We start from the raw sequence: 22,919 nt of genomic DNA, 5'->3' as shown, positions 1-22,919 counted from the left end.
ATGGTTTCACAAATGAAGGCCTAAACTAATTATCGCAATCACTCCCATTATAAAGTAAATGGCATAAGTTTTCCACAGCTAAAGAGAAAATTAACTAAGAGTCACATACAACCAGGTTGAACCAAGCCATTTGTAGGTTACAGTTACAGATGATTAGTACTTCCCTGGTACTTACCAAGAAAAACTGTCCTCATGTTCTTGTTGCTTCTGTAACCTATTTAAAAAATTAGAACAGTTTTATTTAATTCAAATAAAAAATAACATAACAAAAATATTTATAAAAAACACATAATAGGCCTAGATTTACTTTACAGTAATAATACATTGTTAAAACCAGGTAGTAGTTGAGGTAAATCCTTCAAATTGTGAAAACATTCTAAAACTTGGTACAGTAATTAGTCGCGTTCAACGCGACTCTACAGCTCACTATGTCGGTCGGTTGGTCGGTAAACACTAACTTGAGCGCGCGAGCGCAGCCATGTACAGTGTATGGCCTTGTTCATTAGGGTATCAAAAATGAAATGGATGCCCAAAATTTGATCAGGAGAAGTGGCCATTTTGGATTTCAAAACAAACCACACTCATGGGCATCCATCATGTCATTTCATCAAATATTGTACTAGTTGGTATTGGATAGCTTTTTTTTATTCTTAATACAGTTTTAACAATATCTGTCCAATTTCAATAGTATTTTGTCATAATTTGTCAATTATTATTTTACTGTATTTCATTATACTGTATAATATTGGTATTTATGTAGTAAAGTAGGTTTATAACAATGTTTTATTCTTCAGTAAACTTCCAAAATACTTGACAGAGACCACACCCAACCTAATATTTATGTTCCTGGAAAAAGGACAGTAGGCATATTTTATGAACATACCAATAGTCTACTGAATTACATTTACATGGCTATATGTCACAAAATGCAAAGTTCTTATTGCAATCAAAAATATAGTCAATGAAAAGGTGACACAGAAATGTTTGTCAAATCACTATTGTGTCGTTGGAACAAATTAAAGTCTAAATCTGTTTCTAAACAATGTACGTTAGCAGTAATCTTGTCTTCTTTTTAAACATATAAATATACTGCAAGACCTCAACAAAGAAGCCCTATGGGCTTCTTTTTGTAAAGAAGCCTATCTCGCCTATTGTCTGCAAAAGTAATTTTTAAAAGAAGCCATCCCACTGGGCTTCTTTTCTAGATATGGGCTTCTTTTCGATATAGACTATTTGAATATCAAAGCAACAAGGTGATTTAATGCCAGATAACTTGAAGCAGATATTCATTTTCAGTTTAAAATGGTGATCAATGATCACAAAGATGTAAAATTGACAGGTAATGTCTCAAAACTCTGATGATGATTTTAGTTAATTATTGCAATCTAAATAGTGATAGTGACCGTATTTCAATTCAATTCATAAGTTATAACCATAACAAGTTTATCAAAATTTGAATGAAGTGTCAAATCAATATCAACATTTGACAACATATACACAGATACTTACAGAGCTTCCAGCCATTTTTTTGTTTCCTCTGTACCATTTGAACTCCTAAAAAAATTATAGTAAAATTTAAGTAACATTATCATGGATCAAGACATAAAAATCAAAGAATCCATAGAATTAAGAAAATACAAAAATACCATGAACAGAGATATGAAAAACAAATAAAAGAACCGTAACTTTTCAGCGAAAATACCAAGTCTTCCCCAATTTGTATTAACGGATTTTGCCAAAAAATTAAAAGTTCATTTAGAAACGAGATAACGTCAGGCTAGGCCTACCACTAGCGTAAGATGTTTGTACGTTGTAGCTATTTACCAGCTAGGCCTACAAAACTGAGTCTAGCTAAACTACGCATATACAGTCCACGAGAGGACATTCGACGCGATCCACTTATCCAGGTAGCGCATTGTTTCTCTATTTTTATCATAATTTACCATAAAACGTACATTTAAGACAATTAGGAATGACCTGGTTTAATATCTTTTTTTATTTTTACAAAACGTCAAACATTTTTGATTTTGTAACTAATGACCGGTTCTAAATCCAGCGGAACCAACATATCAGACTTTATTAGTGGTTAATTAATTGTCGTGGAAAATTTGGTGCATTTGTGGTCAGTCTGTGATCGTAACTCGGATATATGATTTTGACCATAATTAAGCATCCAGGATAACAGATGGTAATTCTAGTGTATAAACACAGCAGTTAAAGCATAGCTGTATATAGGAAGCATCGCTAGCAAGGCCATTCAAAAAGGGACTACGGTGCCCTCTTGTGGAGTACAAGCAGCCTGCACAACACAGACAAAATAAGAAATTGCAAAATCGAGAGGACCATAAATAAATCCCTCCACGTACTTTAACTATACTATACTTTTACTATATCCATCCATCATGTCATTTCACCAAATATTGTACTATTTGGTATTGGATATTTGTTTTTATCCTGAATACAGTTTTAATGTCTCCGTATCTTTGCACTTCATCAATATTACAGTGAACTTTGAACAAGTTTTAAAGGGTTCCCAACAATATAAATTATCCTCAAATTAACCCAAAATCATATTGCCATATAGAGGTCAGTGTTTATTCTTTTTACCATTCTCTACCTTTTTTAAAACGAAAAGAGGAAGAAGCTTTTTACCATCTAACATCATTTTATTTATTATGATTTTAGTTAATTATTGCAATATAAATAGTGATAGTGGTAGTATAATAATTAATCAAAGTATACATTTGACACGGATGTTGACGTGTTTTTAAAAACAATTTTGGAACATGACACACACCTGTGACAAGTAGTTAATTGCAAAGCGAAAATCGGATAAATGCTGATATCACGATTATATAAGTTATGACCATAACAAGTTTACTACAATTTGAATGAAGTGTCAAATCAATATCAACATTTGACAACATATACACAGATACTTACAGAGCTTCCAGCCATTTCTCTCTTTCCTCTGTACCATTTGAACTCCTACAAAAATTATAGTAAAATGTAAGTAGCCTAAACTTATCAAGGAAGGACAGAAAATAAAAAAATCCATAACATTAAAAAAATACAAAAATACCATGAACAGAGATGTGATATGATAAAGAATGTCGGTCGGTCGGTAAACACTAAATTAAAATTTGCGCACGCGACTGTAGCCATGTTTTGTTTAGTAGATTAGTTACATGTATATCAGGAATTCAGTATTTTGCCTAATTTTTTAAACTTGATTTTTATTATTAGGAGAACACTGAAAGTTTGTTGTAACATAAAATGAATTGTATTTTTTTTTAATAGCCAAGAAATGTACTGTATTTAGTTAGTATAGAGACCATTTGACCATAGACAAACGATGGTTTCACAAATGAAGGCCTAAACTAATTATCGCAATCACTCCCATTATAAAGTAAATGGCATAAGTTTTCCACAGCTAAAGAGAGAACAAAGAAGCCCTATGGGCTTCTTTTTGTAAAGAAGCCTATCTCGCCTATTGTCTGCAAAAGTAATTTTTAAAAGAAGCCATCCCACTGGGCTTCTTTTCTAGATATGGGCTTCTTTTCGATATAGACTATTTGAATATCAAAGCAACAAGGTGATTTAATGCCAGATAACTTGAAGCAGATATTCATTTTCAGTTTAAAATGGTGATCAATGATCACAAAGATGTAAAATTGACAGGTAATGTCTCAAAACTCTGATGATGATTTTAGTTAATTATTGCAATCTAAATAGTGATAGTGACCGTATTTCAATTCAATTCATAAGTTATAACCATAACAAGTTTATCAAAATTTGAATGAAGTGTCAAATCAATATCAACATTTGACAACATATACACAGATACTTACAGAGCTTCCAGCCATTTTTTTGTTTCCTCTGTACCATTTGAACTCCTACAAAAATTATAGTAAAATTTAAGTAACATTATCATGGATCAAGACATAAAAATCAAAGAATCCATAGAATTAAGAAAATACAAAAATACCATGAACAGAGATATGAAAAACAAATAAAAGAACCGTAACTTTTCAGCGAAAATACCAAGTCTTCCCCAATTTGTATTAATGGATTTTGCCAAAAAATTAAAAGTTCATTTAGAAACGAGATAACGTCAGGCTAGGCCTACCACTAGCGTAAGATGTTTGTACGTTGTAGCTATTTACCAGCTAGGCCTACAAAACTGAGTCTAGCTAAACTACGCATATACAGTCCACGAGAGGACATTCGACGCGATCCACTTATCCAGGTAGTGCATTGTTTCTCTATTTTTATCATAATTTACCATAAAACGTACATTTAAGACAATTAGGAATGACCTGGTTTAATATCTTTTATTTTTACAAAACGTCAAACATTTTTGATTTTGTAACTAATGACCGGTTCTAAATCCAGCGGAACCAACATATCAGACTTTATTAGTGGTTAATTAATTGTCGTGGAAAATTTGGTGCATTTGTGGTCAGTCTGTGATCGTAACTCGGATATATGATTTTGACCATAATTAAGCATCCAGGATAACAGATGGTAATTCTAGTGTATAAACACAGCAGTTAAAGCATAGCTGTATATAGGAAGCATCGCTAGCAAGGCCATTCAAAAAGGGACTACGGTGCCCTCTTGTGGAGTACAAGCAGCCTGCACAACACAGACAAAATAAGAAATTGCAAAATCGAGAGGACCATAAATAAATCCCTCCACGTACTTTAACTATACTATACTTTTACTATATCCATCCATCATGTCATTTCACCAAATATTGTACTATTTGGTATTGGATATTTGTTTTTATCCTGAATACAGTTTTAATGTCTCCGTATCTTTGCACTTTATCAATATTACAGTGAACTTTGAACAAGTTTTAAAGGGTTCCCAACAATATAAATTATCCTCAAATTAACCCAAAATCATATTGCCATATAGAGGTCAGTGTTTATTCCTTTTACCATTCTCTACCTTTTTTAAAACGAAAAGAGGAAGAAGCTTTTTAACATCTAACATCATTTTATTTATTATGATTTTAGTTAATTATTGCAATATAAATAGTGATAGTGGTAGTATAATAATTAATCAAAGTATACATTTGACACGGATGTTGACGTGTTTTTAAAAACAATTTTGGAACATGACACACACCTGTGACAAGTAGTTAATTGCAAAGCGAAAATCGGATAAATGCTGATATCACGATTATATAAGTTATGACCATAACAAGTTTACTACAATTTGAATGAAGTGTCAAATCAATATCAACATTTGACAACATATACACAGATACTTACAGAGCTTCCAGCCATTTCTCTCTTTCCTCTGTACCATTTGAACTCCTACAAAAATTATAGTAAAATGTAAGTAGCCTAAACTTATCAAGGAAGGACAGAAAATAAAAAAATCCATAACATTAAAAAAATACAAAAATACCATGAACAGAGATGTGATATGATAAAGAATGTCGGTCGGTCGGTAAACACTAAATTAAAATTTGCGCACGCGACTGTAGCCATGTTTTGTTTAGTAGATTAGTTACATGTATATCAGGAATTCAGTATTTTGCCTAATTTTTTTAACTTGATTTTTATTATTAGGAGAACACTGAAAGTTTGTTGTAACATAAAATGAATTGTATTTTTATTTAATAACCAAGAAATGTACTGTATTTAGTTAGTATAGAGACCATTTGACCATAGACAAACGATGGTTTCACAAATGAAGGCCTAAACTAATTATCGCAATCACTCCCATTATAAAGTAAATGGCATAAGTTTTCCACAGCTAAAGAGAAAATTAACTAAGAGTCACATACAACCAGGTTGAACCAAGCCATTTGTAGGTTACAGTTACAGATGATTAGTACTTCCCTGGTACTTACCAAGAAAAACTGTCCTCATGTTCTTGTTGCTTCTGTAACCTATTTAAAAAATTAGAACAGTTTTATTTAATTCAAATAAAAAATAACATAACAAAAATATTTATAAAAAACACATAATAGGCCTAGATTTACTTTACAGTAATAATACATTGTTAAAACCAGGTAGTAGTTGAGGTAAATCCTTCAAATTGTGAAAACATTCTAAAACTTGGTACAGTAATTAGTCGCGTTCAACGCGACTCTACAGCTCACTATGTCGGTCGGTTGGTCGGTAAACACTAACTTGAGCGCGCGAGCGCAGCCATGTACAGTGTATGGCCTTGTTCATTAGGGTATCAAAAATGAAATGGATGCCCAAAATTTGATCAGGAGAAGTGGCCATTTTGGATTTCAAAACAAACCACACTCATGGGCATCCATCATGTCATTTCATCAAATATTGTACTAGTTGGTATTGGATAGCTTTTTTTTATTCTTAATACAGTTTTAACAATATCTGTCCAATTTCATTAGTATTTTGTCATAATTTGTCAATTATTATTTTACTGTATTTCATTATACTGTATAATATTGGTATTTATGTAGTAAAGTAGGTTTATAACAATGTTCTATTCTTCAGTAAACTTCCAAAATACTTGACAGAGACCACACCCAACCTAATATTCATGTTCCTGGAAAAAGGACAGTAGGCATATTTTATGAACATACCAATAGTCTACTGAATTACATTTACATGGCTATATGTCACAAAATGCAAAGTTCTTATTGCAATCAAAAATATAGTCAATGAAAAGGTGACACAGAAATGTTTGTCAAATCACTATTGTGTCGTTGGAACAAATTAAAGTCTAAATCTGTTTCTAAACAATGTACGTTAGCAGTAATCTTGTCTTCTTTTTAAACATATAAATATACTGCAAGACCTCAACAAAGAAGCCCTATGGGCTTCTTTTTGTAAAGAAGCCTATCTCGCCTATTGTCTGCAAAAGTAATTTTTAAAAGAAGCCATCCCACTGGGCTTCTTTTCTAGATATGGGCTTCTTTTCGATATAGACTATTTGAATATCAAAGCAACAAGGTGATTTAATGCCAGATAACTTGAAGCAGATATTCATTTTCAGTTTAAAATGGTGATCAATGATCACAAAGATGTAAAATTGACAGGTAATGTCTCAAAACTCTGATGATGATTTTAGTTAATTATTGCAATCTAAATAGTGATAGTGACCGTATTTCAATTCAATTCATAAGTTATAACCATAACAAGTTTATCAAAATTTGAATGAAGTGTCAAATCAATATCAACATTTGACAACATATACACAGATACTTACAGAGCTTCCAGCCATTTTTTTGTTTCCTCTGTACCATTTGAACTCCTAAAAAAATTATAGTAAAATTTAAGTAACATTATCATGGATCAAGACATAAAAATCAAAGAATCCATAGAATTAAGAAAATACAAAAATACCATGAACAGAGATATGAAAAACAAATAAAAGAACCGTAACTTTTCAGCGAAAATACCAAGTCTTCCCCAATTTGTATTAACGGATTTTGCCAAAAAATTAAAAGTTCATTTAGAAACGAGATAACGTCAGGCTAGGCCTACCACTAGCGTAAGATGTTTGTACGTTGTAGCTATTTACCAGCTAGGCCTACAAAACTGAGTCTAGCTAAACTACGCATATACAGTCCACGAGAGGACATTCGACGCGATCCACTTATCCAGGTAGCGCATTGTTTCTCTATTTTTATCATAATTTACCATAAAACGTACATTTAAGACAATTAGGAATGACCTGGTTTAATATTTTTTTTTATTTTTACAAAACGTCAAACATTTTTGATTTTGTAACTAATGAACGGTTCTAAATCCAGCGGAACCAACATATCAGACTTTATTAGTGGTTAATTAATTGTCGTGGAAAATTTGGTGCATACGTGGTCAGTCTGTGATCGTAACTCGGATATATGATTTTGACCATAATTAAGCATCCAGGATAACAGATGGTAATTCTAGTGTATAAACACAGCAGTTAAAGCATAGCTGTATATAGGAAGCATCGCTAGCAAGGCCATTCAAAAAGGGACTACGGTGCCCTCTTGTGGAGTACAAGCAGCCTGCACAACACAGACAAAATAAGAAATTGCAAAATCGAGAGGACCATAAATAAATCCCTCCACGCACTTTAACTATACTATACTTTTACTATATCTATGTGTGTGTCTCAGAGAGTGCGGTACAGGTCGGCTGCCTTAAGCTCCAGTCCCACTATCGGTTTTGTTCTTCCGTCTTCCAAAGGGACTTGTATTGATTGATAGGATGACAGCTCGAGCTATCATAACGCGAACTCCGACTAGAGGTATAAATCTAATTTGTCCTAAAGTCAAGTTGGAATGTTTTAAATGTGCTTTTAGTTATCTGTCCTAATTTTTACAATAATTTACCAACTGAGCTCCGGGAATGCAAATTTGAAAATACATTTAAATTTAAGTTCTATAAGATATATTTTAACTATAACTCTTAAGCTCTTTCATTTCTTCAATCCTCCAAATTTCATTTCAACACATACATAATACAAAATTAATAGATAAAGGGACTTGTATTAATTGATACAGATAGGATGACAGGAGAAGAGGGTCCGGATCCCACTGTTATTTCTTTACTTCGTTTCTATTGATCTACTTTTTGAATAGAATGTCAATATGCTTGCAATTTAGGGACAATCTTTGTATAGGTATTCAAGGATTGGCCAGAAACTGTACATTAGTCTTGACCAAATTAAGCAATGTTCAATTTTACATCAAATAAACCCTTGTGTTGAAATACTTTCTCTGCTCTGCTGTTCATTTATTATTCAGAATTCAAGTGTGATATTGTGTATTGTTAATAAAAATTGTAATGGATTTAGTGTTACTTTTGAAAGTTTTGACCATTTTGTATATGGTAAGAGAACTAAATAAATGCAAGCAGAAGAAAAACGACTAAAAAAAACAGTGTGGCTTTACGTATTCCATAATACTTCTTCTTCCCGATAACATTCAATTAATTCTGTAGAATATTTTATTTTTGCCATTTTTACCTTTATATCTAGACTAAAAGCAAGTGTATTCACTGGTCACCAAACCAAGAATGTTAATTGTCCTCCATTTGGTGAATGATGAAACGTTATATATATAACCTTTCATATTTCACCTCATGCCATTATTTGTACCATTACTTTATTTTTATTTTATTCATTTCGGCAATAAACATAAAATAATAATTACAAAAACATAGAAATATATATATATATGAAATACAAGACACAAAGCCGAGGAGAGACAAAAGCAAAAAAAAAAAAAAAAAGTTTTCAGGGGGACAATACATCTTTAACGCTGCGTTTGCCCTATTAAAAAAATAGCAAACTATATTAAAGGTTTTTGGCTTCCTTATATATCAATACAAATCAATTTTTTGCTGTTAGTTGAAAACAAATTGGGATGTTTGGTCAGTACAGAGATGTATCAAATCAGACGCGCTGAAATGAGTCACATGTGCGATCTTTATTTTTTCACTATCATGCACTGGAGTGCTAAAAGTGCTCAGCAAAAAAATTATAACAGTACTTACTGTGTATAACTCGTATGGCAGACGACAGATCGTGGTAGGCGCGATTTACGAGTATGCACCGTGGCCCCATTGAAAAAACACAATAAATCATTTCTGGCATACAACTGTTTTACTAGGCCTTGTCGCGGTAGGAGGCCTCGCCTCTTATATAGGCCTAGGCGGTGATTTGGTTGCCGAGCAGAGCGGTGCTTGCTGCGGCAGGCCTAGGCTAGGTGTAATCACCCAAAAAGGTAATTGACAATCATAGACCCACGTTATACAACAAATAACGAACAGTCTAAGTTCGTTCATTAGTGGAGATACGACTCACTCTAGGTAGGGTATTGACAATGTCGTGCATGTCGCACCATTGAGTGCACTGCATTTAACACACTCTGACTTGTGCGTTATTTGTATACTGCTGTAGTAGGCCTAGAGAAGTTCCATGTGTTTCCAAAAGGAAATAAAGTATGGACGAGAATGTCAATTACAAATCTTTAAGCAATATTAAATGCATACTTACAAACAGTCATTTTTCCCAGGTTCATTCATATCACTTGGGCATGGATGCGTATTTTCTTGACGTGAGCTATCAGAAAATAGTAAATGAAAAATAAATCTAAAAATGTACAAAGGGTTTATGGAAATTGGAAGTTGTTTTGTTGTGAGCATAGACAAGAATTCACCCCTAAGTTTTTAAAGATTTTCTAAGATTAAATAAATTACAACATATGATAGGACAGTTTAAAACTAACCCAGGTTTTGAACCATTTTATTAAAAATTTACGTAAGGGCAAAATTCGATGGTATATAAAGTTGGTTCGTATTTTTGGTACTGATTTTAACCACCTGATGTAACCCTGTTTACTAATTAAATTGTTATTGACAATTAAAACGAATATAGGTGCAACGATTTTCCCCAAATATAATAGGATTAATAGGGGTGTTTTCCGATCGTGGTATACACTGTCTAATGGATGTCCATCTTGAAAAATACCCGCACACAATAATACGAGGATGAGAATTACAAATCTTTAAGCAATGTTAAATGCATACTTACAAACAGTCATTTTTCCCAGGTTCACATGGGCATGGAGACATATTTGTTTGACATGAGCTATCAGAAAATAGTAAATGAAAAATAAATCTAAAAATACATAGTATTTGATGTATACCCAATATGTATAGATGCACACAATATCAAACATTTGTATTAACAACAAAAATGCTCTCTCTTATAAAATAGATTATCAAAATAGTTAAAAGTGAATCCTTACCAAAATTCTTTAATCCGTATATATCCACCTACTTTTTTAATTAAGAAAAAGGAAAATTAGATAAATAACATGCTATTTTTTTTCATTCATTCATCTTTTTATTTCGGATGACATAATATATCCATAGCAAAAAAAAAAATCATTTATTCATACTCTACTTTAAAAGCAGGTACAATAACTCAACCATGTTTCTTTTACTTGTAAATGATACAACCTACTACTACCTACTACCTTTATTCACCTCATTTTTACCTAGTATTGGTACCCCATTAATATCTGCTGCCATTTTAATATTATAATAGTCTTTATATTGCCTAAACCAGACAATTGATCATGAATAAAAGGAAATACTCATGAAACATGAATTTGAAATCCCAATGATAATGAAAGTCTATGAAAACTACTGATATAAAGTGGTATTAATAATACAGGTGTACAGGAATTTTGTTAATAGCAGGTAACAGACAACAATTTGTGTCATTATTTTATAATACAGTAATTTAATAATTAATTTTAGAATCAATTCAAAGTAATCTGCTGTAAACAATTTATTGCCGTCTTTAAAGATTATTAACAAAACCCCCGAGTGTATGAAAATGGATACGGTACTTACCTTTCCATAGGATAACAACAACAACAATCATAATTACAAGGGTAAGCATTAACATAATGAAAATGGAGACTTTCCCCCCTGCAAAAAAAATATTAGTATGTGGTTAAATTAAACTAACAACATAAAAATGGTTAATACTGTAGTAATACTTTAATAATAATTTAATAATTTTTTCATAGGTCAAATTGTACCAAATATTATGTACATATGAGAATACTATTACAAAATTGGAAGTTAATGGGTAGGACTTGAACTGAAGACTGTGGGTTTGAAGTTTGAATACTATCCAAAAACAACTTTTTCTGTATATTTAAATTACAATTGTTCAAAACATATTTAGAGGTTTTTAATTCAATATTTATTACCCTGGTCATCAACTGGATCATCTTGATAGACACTTGTATTGGTAACCTTTCCTAAAAGCAAACCACAAAAATAACATTCATTCATTCATGTGGCTAGAGGGTTCTCACTCTTCCGTGATTTAAGCTTCAAGCAGTTTGACCAATCACAACATGATAGATCATCATGATTGGTAAAATTACTTGCAGTGTACTTACGTCATTGTGTTGTCCTAAAGTTTTACCCTGAACAAATAAGTTTCACAGCAGAAAAAAATGTTTGTATTAAATCAGACAGACATGATAAAAGATAGACAATTTATAATGGGGCATGTGCAATGTAAGGAGGCGGCGTTTAGTGTGAAGTGCTGTGTAAACTGTAGTGTCCCTATGATACTACGCAAGAAATAATTAAACATAGTTTTGATTTTTTTTTTTTTACATTTTAATTGTGTAAAATTTGATCATGAGAAGGGCTCTATTAGTACAACATTCAATCTGGTAACAAACAATAATTTTATAATTAATTTTGTTAGTATTTTGTATTATTAAAAAAATTTTGTTAGTATTTTGTATTATTAAAAAAATACATTAAATACACGTACCATCCTCCACAGATGGAGAGACACTTGAACCTAGAGGAAAACATAATTACATGAGTATGTCCCTTAGTAAAAGCATAGAACTACATTTATAGCTCCATGGCCAAATTTTTAAATTAAATTACTACAGTATAGTATTTTTTAGTTGTGTTTTTATAAATTATTCATTAACCAGTATTAAATTCTATTCAATGGTGAATCCCTCAATGCAGTAGGAATGTTTTGTATTCATTTGATTTGAGGCAATAATTTTATTTGACTGGCTGTTCTATTCAATTTCATAAATCTTTTTCTCACAGTGTGACGGAACATACAGGGATACCATTACCATGTCAGTATGACATGAAAAACTTATACACTATTGATAAATGACATTTTATCAGTTTTGGCCGAATATACCTTAAATTTCTCAATGAAAGTTGGTATATATTCCAGGCATGATAGTCTTATATGAATACGATCCTGGTATACACTGGAATTTATTGGCATGGACGTGTATTGGGATGGTAACAGGTGTTGCTAATTTATACAAAAGATTAAATTGCGGATGTGTAAGTAAGCCCAGTACACTCTGTTTCGTTGATTACCGCCAATTTAACGTTTTGTTTAAAAACAAGATGAAGCAAATTTGATGGCATCTTGGAATGTTTCCAACAATAAAAAGTGGCCGATAAGTACAGTATGAAGCCTATGCATACATTGTAGGCCTAGGTTTTTCATTTCTAGTTGTTTTAAACTAAACTAAAACCATATATTATGTATATCATATAGTTTGCATATGCATATACTGTGAATTAATCTTGATTCTTCTAGATTGATTCTCGTAAGCTCGCTTAAAGAATGCCTGGCTAACGCAGAACCCACTCAAACATGCCCTACCAAGTCTGTGTATACAGGGCCATTGTCACTTGTGTGAAACAGGACAGTAGACACTTTATACAACCGTCTGGCGCCAGCCCCAATGTGAAAGCTCACTAACAACAATTATGACAAAAATTCATAAAGAACTAAATTAAATACATACCATAAAATGTTGTAGAAGTATGATCTATAAAAAAAAATTATAATAGAAATTGTGCAATTAAAACATGTATAATTATAAATGTTTAATTCTTAAAAAAAAAAGTTGAATACCGTAATAATTACATATTTCTCCATGATTACATCAAATCTTTGCTTAATTTGCAAAAAAGTACAATGCTTTACAGTATGTGAAGCATATATTCAGTTTTGAGATAATACCAGTAACAACATTGAATTTTTACTATTGCTTGTATGGATTGATAATACTCTACTTACTTAAGATTAAAAATAAATAAACATAAATTTGTTTTCAATTAATTAACTCACAGTTTCCAAAAGTAAGGTGGTTACTTTCCTTTTCTCCTGCTTCATTCTTCGCTTTACAGTAATAATCACTGCTACCATCATTTGTTCTGTACTCTAACACAGTTCCATTAGTAGATGCTACCGTTTTACTATTTTTGTATATGATAAGAGATGGTTCTGGATAAGCATCCCCACTGGTACAGGTGACATTATCCGAGAATAAGATAATGTTTGGTGAATCCAGGTCTTAGTAATAAATTACAAAAAATAAAACTCATAATCACTCTAAAAGAAATGATAAGGTGGTCTGGAAAAAATATGTACTATTATTTTTTTTTTTTTTACATTTTGTATGTAATACAATAGTATTTGACAGAGCAAAAACAGACATACCGTAAGTAATAGTGACTACTGTAATAATGTGTTTTTAGGTAGTCCATGAAAAATGTTATTAATTCATATTTCTTTTTTCATTAAATATTTGCACAGTATTGTATAGTATAAAAATCTTCTAAAAAAATGTATTAAAGGTGTTAAGCATACTGTCTGTGAATGTAAAGGACTATTCATTTTCAGAAATGATATTGTATTCTAGAATGAAAATGTGTATTTTATTCTTACACAATATCATCAAAACATTGCCTGTTGTAGCATTTCTAAATGGTTCATCATCGAGTAGAGTAACTTCACATATGTAAACCCCAGTGTCTGATCGTTTTACTGGTTGTATCGTAAGAACATTATCAAGAATGTTCATTCTTGTCTTGTCAGCCACTTCCTTGTACATGCCTTGATTTCTTCCTAGAATATGTCTTCCTCTATCATCCTCCTTGTACCAAATGATTGTTGGATCTAGGACAGATGTTGACTTAGATCTTTCAAAAGAGCACTTGAAGCCCACTGCATGGTTTTCAATAATGGTATTGCTTGGTTGCAAATTCAGATCTACAATCACAGCATGTGTACAGCTTATCAGTAGGATACATCCAAAAATAGAAAAACCTGTAGATAACAATTTACATATTAATAATTATAACAAAGTTAAATGTTAAATTTTAGTTTTTATGTATACACTTAATACAAGAAATGTAAATCTAACTGCAAGTGCCTTTGAAATTATTTCTACACTTTCTACACACTGTACTGTCACTTCTGGGTAACAACTCAGCATAGCTTGTCTTGTCATTGTCAATGGCATACTATATAATACAAAACAATGGTAGGCTAAACTTTCAATCCTTTGTGAATCATGTAACATATTGAAAATGAGTTTTTAACTCTTGCACAAAATTAAGACTATACCCACTCATCTAAGACAGGTGTTAAAAAAATTTGGTGTTTTTTTTACGATAGTAACTCAGCTAAGCAGCAACTCCTCTTTAAACCTTTTTAAGTTCTCATACATAAACTGTAATTTGCAAATGATGGCTCATACTGGAAAAAATGGCACAGAAATTATTAAATAACATTGCCTTAATTTGTCTACATACCGTGAGGAAATGCAATCCAACATGCAAAAAAACATGCTTTTTTAAGTGGGTCTAAAAATAAATAAACTAATTATACTGTACAAACAAAAAATGGAAGGTTTTTCTTGGACATATCATTTGCAATGCAATTGATTCATGTCACTCAGTAAAGTCAAATTATCCATACCTGTGAAAACCATATAATCCATGACTATATACTGTATTATACTATTAGAAATACACACTTTGTCCTTTGATTTTGAAGATGTTACCAGAATCTAAAAAAAAAAATTTTACATAATTTAGTTATTATTTTTACCTTATGTCACAATTAATCATCAGGCAACCTTCAGTCAAAATTGACTATGGAGACAACATTGGAGAGAATTTCATCAGTTATCCAGTGAGTCTGTGTGAGTTCCAGTGGCTGATGTTTTCTTTTCAGATACCTCTCTTCATTTTCCATAAGATATCTCTGCATGTCAGGCTAATTAAAGTCCCACGCACCCAGTGAGACAAGCAGTCGGTGGCGGAATAGCACCTAACTGACTGGGGGCTGCCCAGCTTAACCCTTTCACTGCGGAGCATTATTCCCACCTCTGTGCGTAATATATATATTTAAGAAAAACATATGATATTTTTAAAAATTGCAAAAAAATACTAATTGAGATAATTGTATAATTATTTTTGTGGTGTGTGATGGGCAAAGAGTTAGTCTACAGTAAGGTATAAAAAAAAAAGTAATGTGCATATTGATGACGTCATGTGAAGTCATTACAGGTATTTTGGATTTCATGTTTTTTATCAAATCAATGATAAAAACTAAAGAAATTCTTATGGAATACGTTTTTCCAAACTGGATATTGATGAAGATACGTATAACAAATAAAAATATTTAAAAAAATTACGGACGAATTATAGGTGATCATTTTTATCATTTTACTGAAATTAATTTTTTTTAAACATGCACGTATGTTAACATACGATCAGAAAATGTTGATGTATACCATCCTATTATATGCTTATAGTGCTAAGTTGTGCCTATTATATGCCATATACAATATGTACAGTGTATATACTGTATATCTATATACAGTGTAACATAGGTGAAATCATGGGACACACATCATGTTCTAATTTTTTGGTATAATGGAATTATCAAAATAAATTCGAAGATGGCAATTTCGAAAGATTATGAATTGAGCAAATAAATATAAGAATTGGAAGAGAATCTGGCACATAGAAGCGCTGTGCACGCTCTTTGAAATGAACTAAATCCTCCCAGACACTACCTGGATTTTTCTATGGTTTAAGGGTTGCTCTTTTAACACAAATGAGAGAGCTAACTAACTCATACTACCAAAGGCCTGAAGAGCCTGAAACCTGCCTGACTTGGTTAAACCTACTAGGGACAAGTGTCCCCGCCAGTATAGCTTTCAGACTCAATGACAACTAGACCTTTGGTAATATTGTAGCTGATACAGGTTGTATCGGAATACAGCTTGACCGATAGCAGTCCAGATGTTTTGACTAACCAGTGGTCTGCTCCTGTGATCAGATATATGTTTTATATTTGTTATTGATCATGTCTGAAATCAGAAAATAAAAAAAAAGTAGATTTTATAATAATTATTTATAAACAAAAATTCTTCCATTCATACGGAAACGAGTCAAAAAAGGCAGATTTGTTTTTTAAGCATCTAGGGAATAAATCAAGTGAGGTCTAGATGTGATGTTTAGAGCATGGGTTCATACTATCTGTACTAAATTGTACCAACAATTGTAATCCATTAGGCCTACTATGTTGAGTTTAGTTTATTAGTTTAGTTTATTTATTGACAATTAAAGCAAATTTAGGTTAAACGATTTGGCTGGAATAAGTGTTTTTCACAAACTGTTTTACATTATAAATAAATATAGTACAGTATGTTAAATTTGGACTTGTGGTCCCATTTCTTTTTGTACCAAACTTTATTTTGGCTAGTATTTATAAACATTATATGCATTTTTGGTAGGTGAGTGGATTACGTTCTGTAATGCAACGTGTAAATATTTATGTATGTGCCTTTTCCCAATGTATGTTGTGATTTTTGTTATTTAACAGACTTCGCATTTGTTTCACAAATTCATCTTTTAGGCATAATTAATGATGGGCACAATTATATTAAAACATTATTCTATCATGTCTGTAATTATTGTGTGTGTAGTGCCTTGTGTTCACTTTGACAATTTCCAGTTATGTACGTCGAAGCATTATATATTTGAGAACCATCCATGGGCACATACTTGAGGGCACGCGAGCAAAACGTCTAGTCTATATATAAATTTACGCAAGGGCAAAATTCGGTAAATCGCGCGTTATTTCTAGAATGTTTACTCGATGGTATATAGAGTTGGTTAGAATCTCGGTACTGATTTTAACCACCTGATGTAACCCTGTTTACTAATTAAATTGAGTTAGATAATTAGTTATTGACAATTAAAACGAATTTAGGTTCAACGATTTGCCCCAAATAGCTGGGGTGTTTTCCGATCGTGGTATACACTGTCTAATATATGTCATCTTGAAAAATACCTGCACACAATAATACGAGGATGCTTCGCATTTTCCCATCTCTTCCTACGATAATTGTTTTTAATAGCTGAAAACCTGTTGAACAGCTCGAGTACAGTATCATAATGTTGAAGACAGGGCGATTTTCTTAAAAAATTACTATTTTGATAGATTTAATATACGTTTATACAAATGTATTGATTTGCGATGAATGGAACATTCCAAATTATTTGGTTTAACCATGCTTGCATACCTCTATGGTTTAACACAAGTAGGTAAATTTATGGGCCCTTGGAGAATAAACATAAATAGTATTGTAATGCTATACAATACTGTAAATAGGTATTAACAACTTTTGATCGCCATTTGAATTGCAAATGTCTTATTGTGTGTGTTGGTACTGTAAGTTATAATATAAACAAATATACTAATACACTTTATTACTGTGAGTGTGGGTAGCCCCTACTTTTAGATTATAAACATATAATAATATAATACTTTATTACTGACAGTTGCTTCTTAACGTTTGTTTTAATTAATAATTACAAAAAATATAAACGTCGTAGTGGTGTATCGTTACATGTACTTTACTATTTCAATCGACTATGACAGTGACAATTTTAACAAAGTTATTAAATCGGAAATGTTTTACTCTATTTAGTGGTATATTTTTTATAGGCCTATAAAAATAAATATTTCTTTACTGAGTGGATAATAAAGAAATATAAAGAATAATTTAATATAAAGAATATATTAAAAAATTGTTCCTCTTTGTATCTATCCTCATCCCCAACCCTCAACCCTAATGTTAGATACAAAACACAAATTGGGTTTGTTTAAATGAGTCCAAATAAAAAATGTGGACTCATTTTGTGACAAGTTTCTCTTTCGGAAGTAATTCCTAGGGTGCTAATTTGGTTGACTACATAAATCATTGTGTCTATTTATTTTTTTCTGTAAACGACAATGTTTTATAGTCATGCGGTACGTACATTTGAAATCACCAGTTTTTTTACGCTGAAATTAATATGTATTCGAGAACAATCTGTAGGCACGACCTAGATGGTACGCGAGCGAAGTGAGCGTCTATATAAATTATGCTTAATTCTGGGATAGGTAGACACTATGTAAAACACATGTCACCAACTCTGAGTCGGGTTACTCAACCTAGCAGTTTGATATATACCGCGATAGGTAGATTCAACAACATTTTAGCAGGCCTATGATGATTGTTGTCATGTTGTCAAAAGTGTTCTTAATTAAAAGTGAACATATCATTCATAAATTTCGTAAATGGGATTTCATAACTGTCCTAATAGCATTTCTGTCACCTTAACCCTGCAACCCTCCAAATAACCCGGGTCGCTACATTTTGTTTTTTTATACATAGGTTGAGGACCCCTCATGAAATGTTACAAAATAAACATGCATATCATATGAAAACTAGGTCTTGCCTGGGTCTCCAGGGGCGTGGTCATGTTTTCGAGATTCATTCAAATTTTCTCAACTATGAATACAGTACATACTACACATTTTCAAAATTATGCTTAACTCCACAAGCTAAAAATGAATGTTTGTTTCTTTTTACCTTCAACACATTAAATAAACGTCTTTTTTACTGAGGGAATCGATCAGTAATCCAAAATCTTCATCATTTGTATATTACACGGTAAGCTTAGTAACAGAGACACTCCTTGCAGAGAAATATTAAAATAACATTTCATGACGTCATCTATTGATTTGCTCAAGTAAATTTTGGAACATTTGAAAATTTTGGAAATTCCCAAAAAGATCACTTATATTATCAAACAATACTACAAATAATATATAACAATCGAGGACAGCACAATAATAAAAGCAATTCATTGATTATATTGCATCAAGGAAATACAGATGAGAACTGTACATCTGTAAAGCAAAATAAAACCAGACTCCTACACGGAAATTACTAATTCTGTCTCTGGGCTGGAAAAATATTGCACTTTTGAACATTTTTAGTGTTAGAATTGACTATATCTTTCCTTGAATCTTTCTATCAAGATTTTGTTTGGTGTCAAAACTCTAAAATGGCATACAGGGGTGTAACAATAGTGGTGGTGTACAGTAACCTTGTGACAAGTTAAAATCATGTGTCTTATTTATTTATGTCCATTTATTTCCAGTCTACAAAAGTAATCAAATCTGGTCTTAGTACAGTAGTATTTTTTCAGCAAGGCCTGAACCTGTACAAACACATACACCAAGCACATCATGAATCATTTCAAATGCACAGCAGATTACAGTGTGGTTCAGATGATCCCTGAATTCTCAGATGATCCCTGAATTTTCAGATGATCCCTGAATTCTCAGATGATCCCTGAATGCTAAATGCTTGGGTAAGTACCCTGTTATAATTATTGTATTACCTTGAATATACCTTGAACCGTAGGACTTTGAGAACTTAGCTCATTTGTCCCTCCATTGTCATCAATGAGAACTCCTCAGTAACATATGGGCGAAACTTGAGATGGTGGTCAGACCATAACTTTGCAATGCTGGTTTTGAACTTGTTAATCGTTGGTTCCGTCACAATATGGTTTGGTAGCGAGTTCCAATCATTTATAACTCTAACTGCATATGCTCTTTTTCTAATGTTTTTATTATATTTGGATTTCGATACCTTAAAAACATTCCCCCTGGTTTGCTGGTATTTAGATCTTTGAAATAATTTTCCCGCCTCGATATTATCAAATTTATGAAAGATTTTAAAAGTTTGAATTAAATCCATCCTTTTCTTTCTAAAGGAGATAGCCTATATGTATTGTTAATGTTTGTGTGTTTGTCATCTTTTGGGATTGGATTTGGAAGCTAACTGTACAAACACCATCATATAGGCTATCTCATACAGGGCGCGCTCTCATGGGCTGATTTCTATTCATAGAACATGGAGTATGTACACACAACATTCTGTCTTTACTCCATGGTTATGAGCTATATTAAATTTTTTTTTTAAATATATTTTATTCATTCCAAAGATATGATTTGCTACTCAATTTTAATTAGCTTTTTAACAACCTTTTCTCTTCAAAATGTGACACACATACACTACAAATAACAAATTATGCAATTATAGCGACATGTATGTTGCTACTGCTGCCACAAAAGAAAATCATGAATTACAAATTATTAAGGTAGGTCTCAAGTACAATACTGTACATTCTAGCTACAGTCAATACTACTAGTACTAGCTATTACACTTATTTATCGGTACTTCAATGTCCTAGACGTTACTCCAAGTACCATCTGATTTGTTTTTATAGTCAGTCAATTACCTCAAACCTTACATCAAACAGTATTAATACTATTAATACTAATATTTACCTTCAATATGAAACAACAAATTTTATAATTCACATTGTTTTTTAAAGAACTTGAAAGGGTAAATCCATCGGCTGGCTAGGTAAGAGGCTGTCATTTGTATACAGCCATATTGCTAATTGCAGCCAGACATTGCATGGTTTAATATTTACAATACATGGAGCCATTTTGGGTTACTAAATACGGAATTAGAGGGAGATTTGAATATAGATTGCTGTTTTGCACCGTCTTTTCAGAAAAAAACTGGGCTTTTTGTCACTACAATATGGATGATGGCTACTACAAACATGTAATTGTAGTTTTGCGTCAGGGAGTTGAGTAATTAGATGTTTTGCCCTACTCTGACGTAATTTGTACTTTATATGAATTACATTTGAGAATACTTGCGAAAGTAGTTCTCTGGTGGGACTCGAACCCATGACGACCTCCAGATCACTAGCCTGGCATTCATACCTCTAGACCACCAACTTGCGAAAAAATTCTTTTTTTTTTATGAACTGCTTGTATCTTAATTATAAACCAGGGGCGGATTGCTATATAAAGCGGTCTATAACCTGTCTCTAGCGCTTAGCCGGCAATAATTCGTGACGTAGCAAGTAGTCTTTATTATAGACCATTGCTATACCGCGGTCTAACCTGTAAACGGTCTTTAAAATTAACTACTCGAAGGAGTCTTAAAACAGTCTTAAACCTCTCTTTTTGTTGCTTTTACGTATTATTTATCATCAAAGACAACCAACTGAACTTAAGTGTTAAATCAAATAATAACGGTGATTTTATTCTTATATAGGCCTAGAATAGATTTTCTCACATAGAAATGTACGTACTGTTATGATTGTGAATTGAACAAGCGTGACGAACTTTACCTTATTTGGTATTCTACGCGCAAAGTACGCCCTCAATTTGTTACTTTATGCGGTCTTATCTAAGACTGTTTTATAGCAATGGTCTAACAGGGGTGGCTTTAATAAGACCATCTATCTGATAAAGCCGGCTTTAACACTTTGACTGCCAAACACGAAGATCTTCGTTTTTGGAAACACAACGCTTGACTGCCAAACACGAAGATCTTCGTGTTTCGCGTTTTTTTACGAAATCCGGTAGATAGGTTAATTATTGGTATATACTATAAATATGAACACTATATTCGGTCTAGACCGTTAATATTTTACAATTTGAAAGTAACTAATCTGGTTACGAACGACTGTCAAAATGGTACCTGTCGAAATAACAAACACCGCGCATCACAGTAGCGCGTAGAGCGATGGCTTGGTGCATTTCGATCAAAACATATCTAATAATGAAACGCGCTTGTTTGGCTACTCTGTATGTATTATCATAAAACTTCCTCGCGTGAAAACACCTTCTCAACCGTGACGAGTTGTAAACAATCCTAATTAGCATATATGCATAATGCATACTCGTGGTTTGAAATATTTGTTTAATTCCGCTAGCGACGTTTTCCAGACGAAATGTAATCAAACTAATTTACCTGTTAATGTCATGACTGGCTAGCCATTAGGCTAGATAGAGAGTGAGTGGGAGAAAGTCGAGATATTCGCGATTTTGTGCAAGACATCACAATATGAAAATATCGCCTGGTGAGATCAACAAACAACAAAAAAGTTACTTACACGGCACCGATAGGCCTATAAAAACAAGTTATCACTATCGAAAAATGTATTACATTTTATAAATCATAAATCTTGCATCAATGTTTCGCCAAAATCCACATAGTAAAGACACCAGGCCTAGTTAACCAGGCCTAAAGTTGGTCCGGAACCGTTTTACGACTAGGCCTAGGCTAGCCTAGTAGTACTACTAGCCTAGATAGTAAACTGATGATAATATCCATACCATTTCAAAACAAGTTTGTTGCGTGAAACTCGGTCACTTTCAGTAAAACACCAAAA

The 22,919-nt window shown here is 32.3% G+C and overlaps 2 protein-coding genes across 2 annotated transcripts in view; both read right to left on the bottom strand.

The window, feature by feature from the left end:
* LOC144849892 (uncharacterized) overlaps window positions 1–16,671 on the bottom strand; it is a 29,437-nt gene extending 12,766 nt beyond the window's left edge. The window contains exons 1-18 of the mRNA XM_078706992.1: window positions 16,631–16,671; window positions 15,283–15,373; window positions 14,248–14,628; window positions 13,648–13,872; window positions 13,322–13,345; window positions 12,301–12,330; window positions 11,720–11,770; window positions 11,355–11,432; window positions 10,742–10,772; window positions 10,525–10,581; window positions 9,988–10,053; window positions 7,204–7,248; window positions 5,870–5,908; window positions 5,283–5,327; window positions 3,852–3,896; window positions 2,944–2,988; window positions 1,510–1,554; window positions 176–214 (exon numbers count right to left, since the gene is read on the bottom strand). Coding sequence (XP_078563118.1) covers window positions 176–214; window positions 1,510–1,554; window positions 2,944–2,988; window positions 3,852–3,896; window positions 5,283–5,327; window positions 5,870–5,908; window positions 7,204–7,248; window positions 9,988–10,053; window positions 10,525–10,581; window positions 10,742–10,772; window positions 11,355–11,432; window positions 11,720–11,770; window positions 12,301–12,330; window positions 13,322–13,345; window positions 13,648–13,872; window positions 14,248–14,628; window positions 15,283–15,304 — 1,268 coding nt within the window. The 5' untranslated portion in view covers window positions 15,305–15,373; window positions 16,631–16,671. The remainder of the gene's footprint in view (window positions 1–175; window positions 215–1,509; window positions 1,555–2,943; window positions 2,989–3,851; window positions 3,897–5,282; window positions 5,328–5,869; window positions 5,909–7,203; window positions 7,249–9,987; window positions 10,054–10,524; window positions 10,582–10,741; window positions 10,773–11,354; window positions 11,433–11,719; window positions 11,771–12,300; window positions 12,331–13,321; window positions 13,346–13,647; window positions 13,873–14,247; window positions 14,629–15,282; window positions 15,374–16,630) is intronic.
* LOC144849899 (junctional adhesion molecule B-like) overlaps window positions 1–22,919 on the bottom strand; it is an 87,342-nt gene that overhangs the window by 37,032 nt on the left and 27,391 nt on the right. The window lies entirely within an intron of this gene.

This window comes from Antedon bifida, chromosome 8 (genome assembly GCF_963402885.1).
Source record: "Antedon bifida chromosome 8, ecAntBifi1.1, whole genome shotgun sequence".
NCBI lineage: Eukaryota > Metazoa > Echinodermata > Crinoidea > Comatulida > Antedonidae > Antedon > Antedon bifida.
This window is presented reverse-complemented; position numbering and strand designations above follow the sequence as displayed.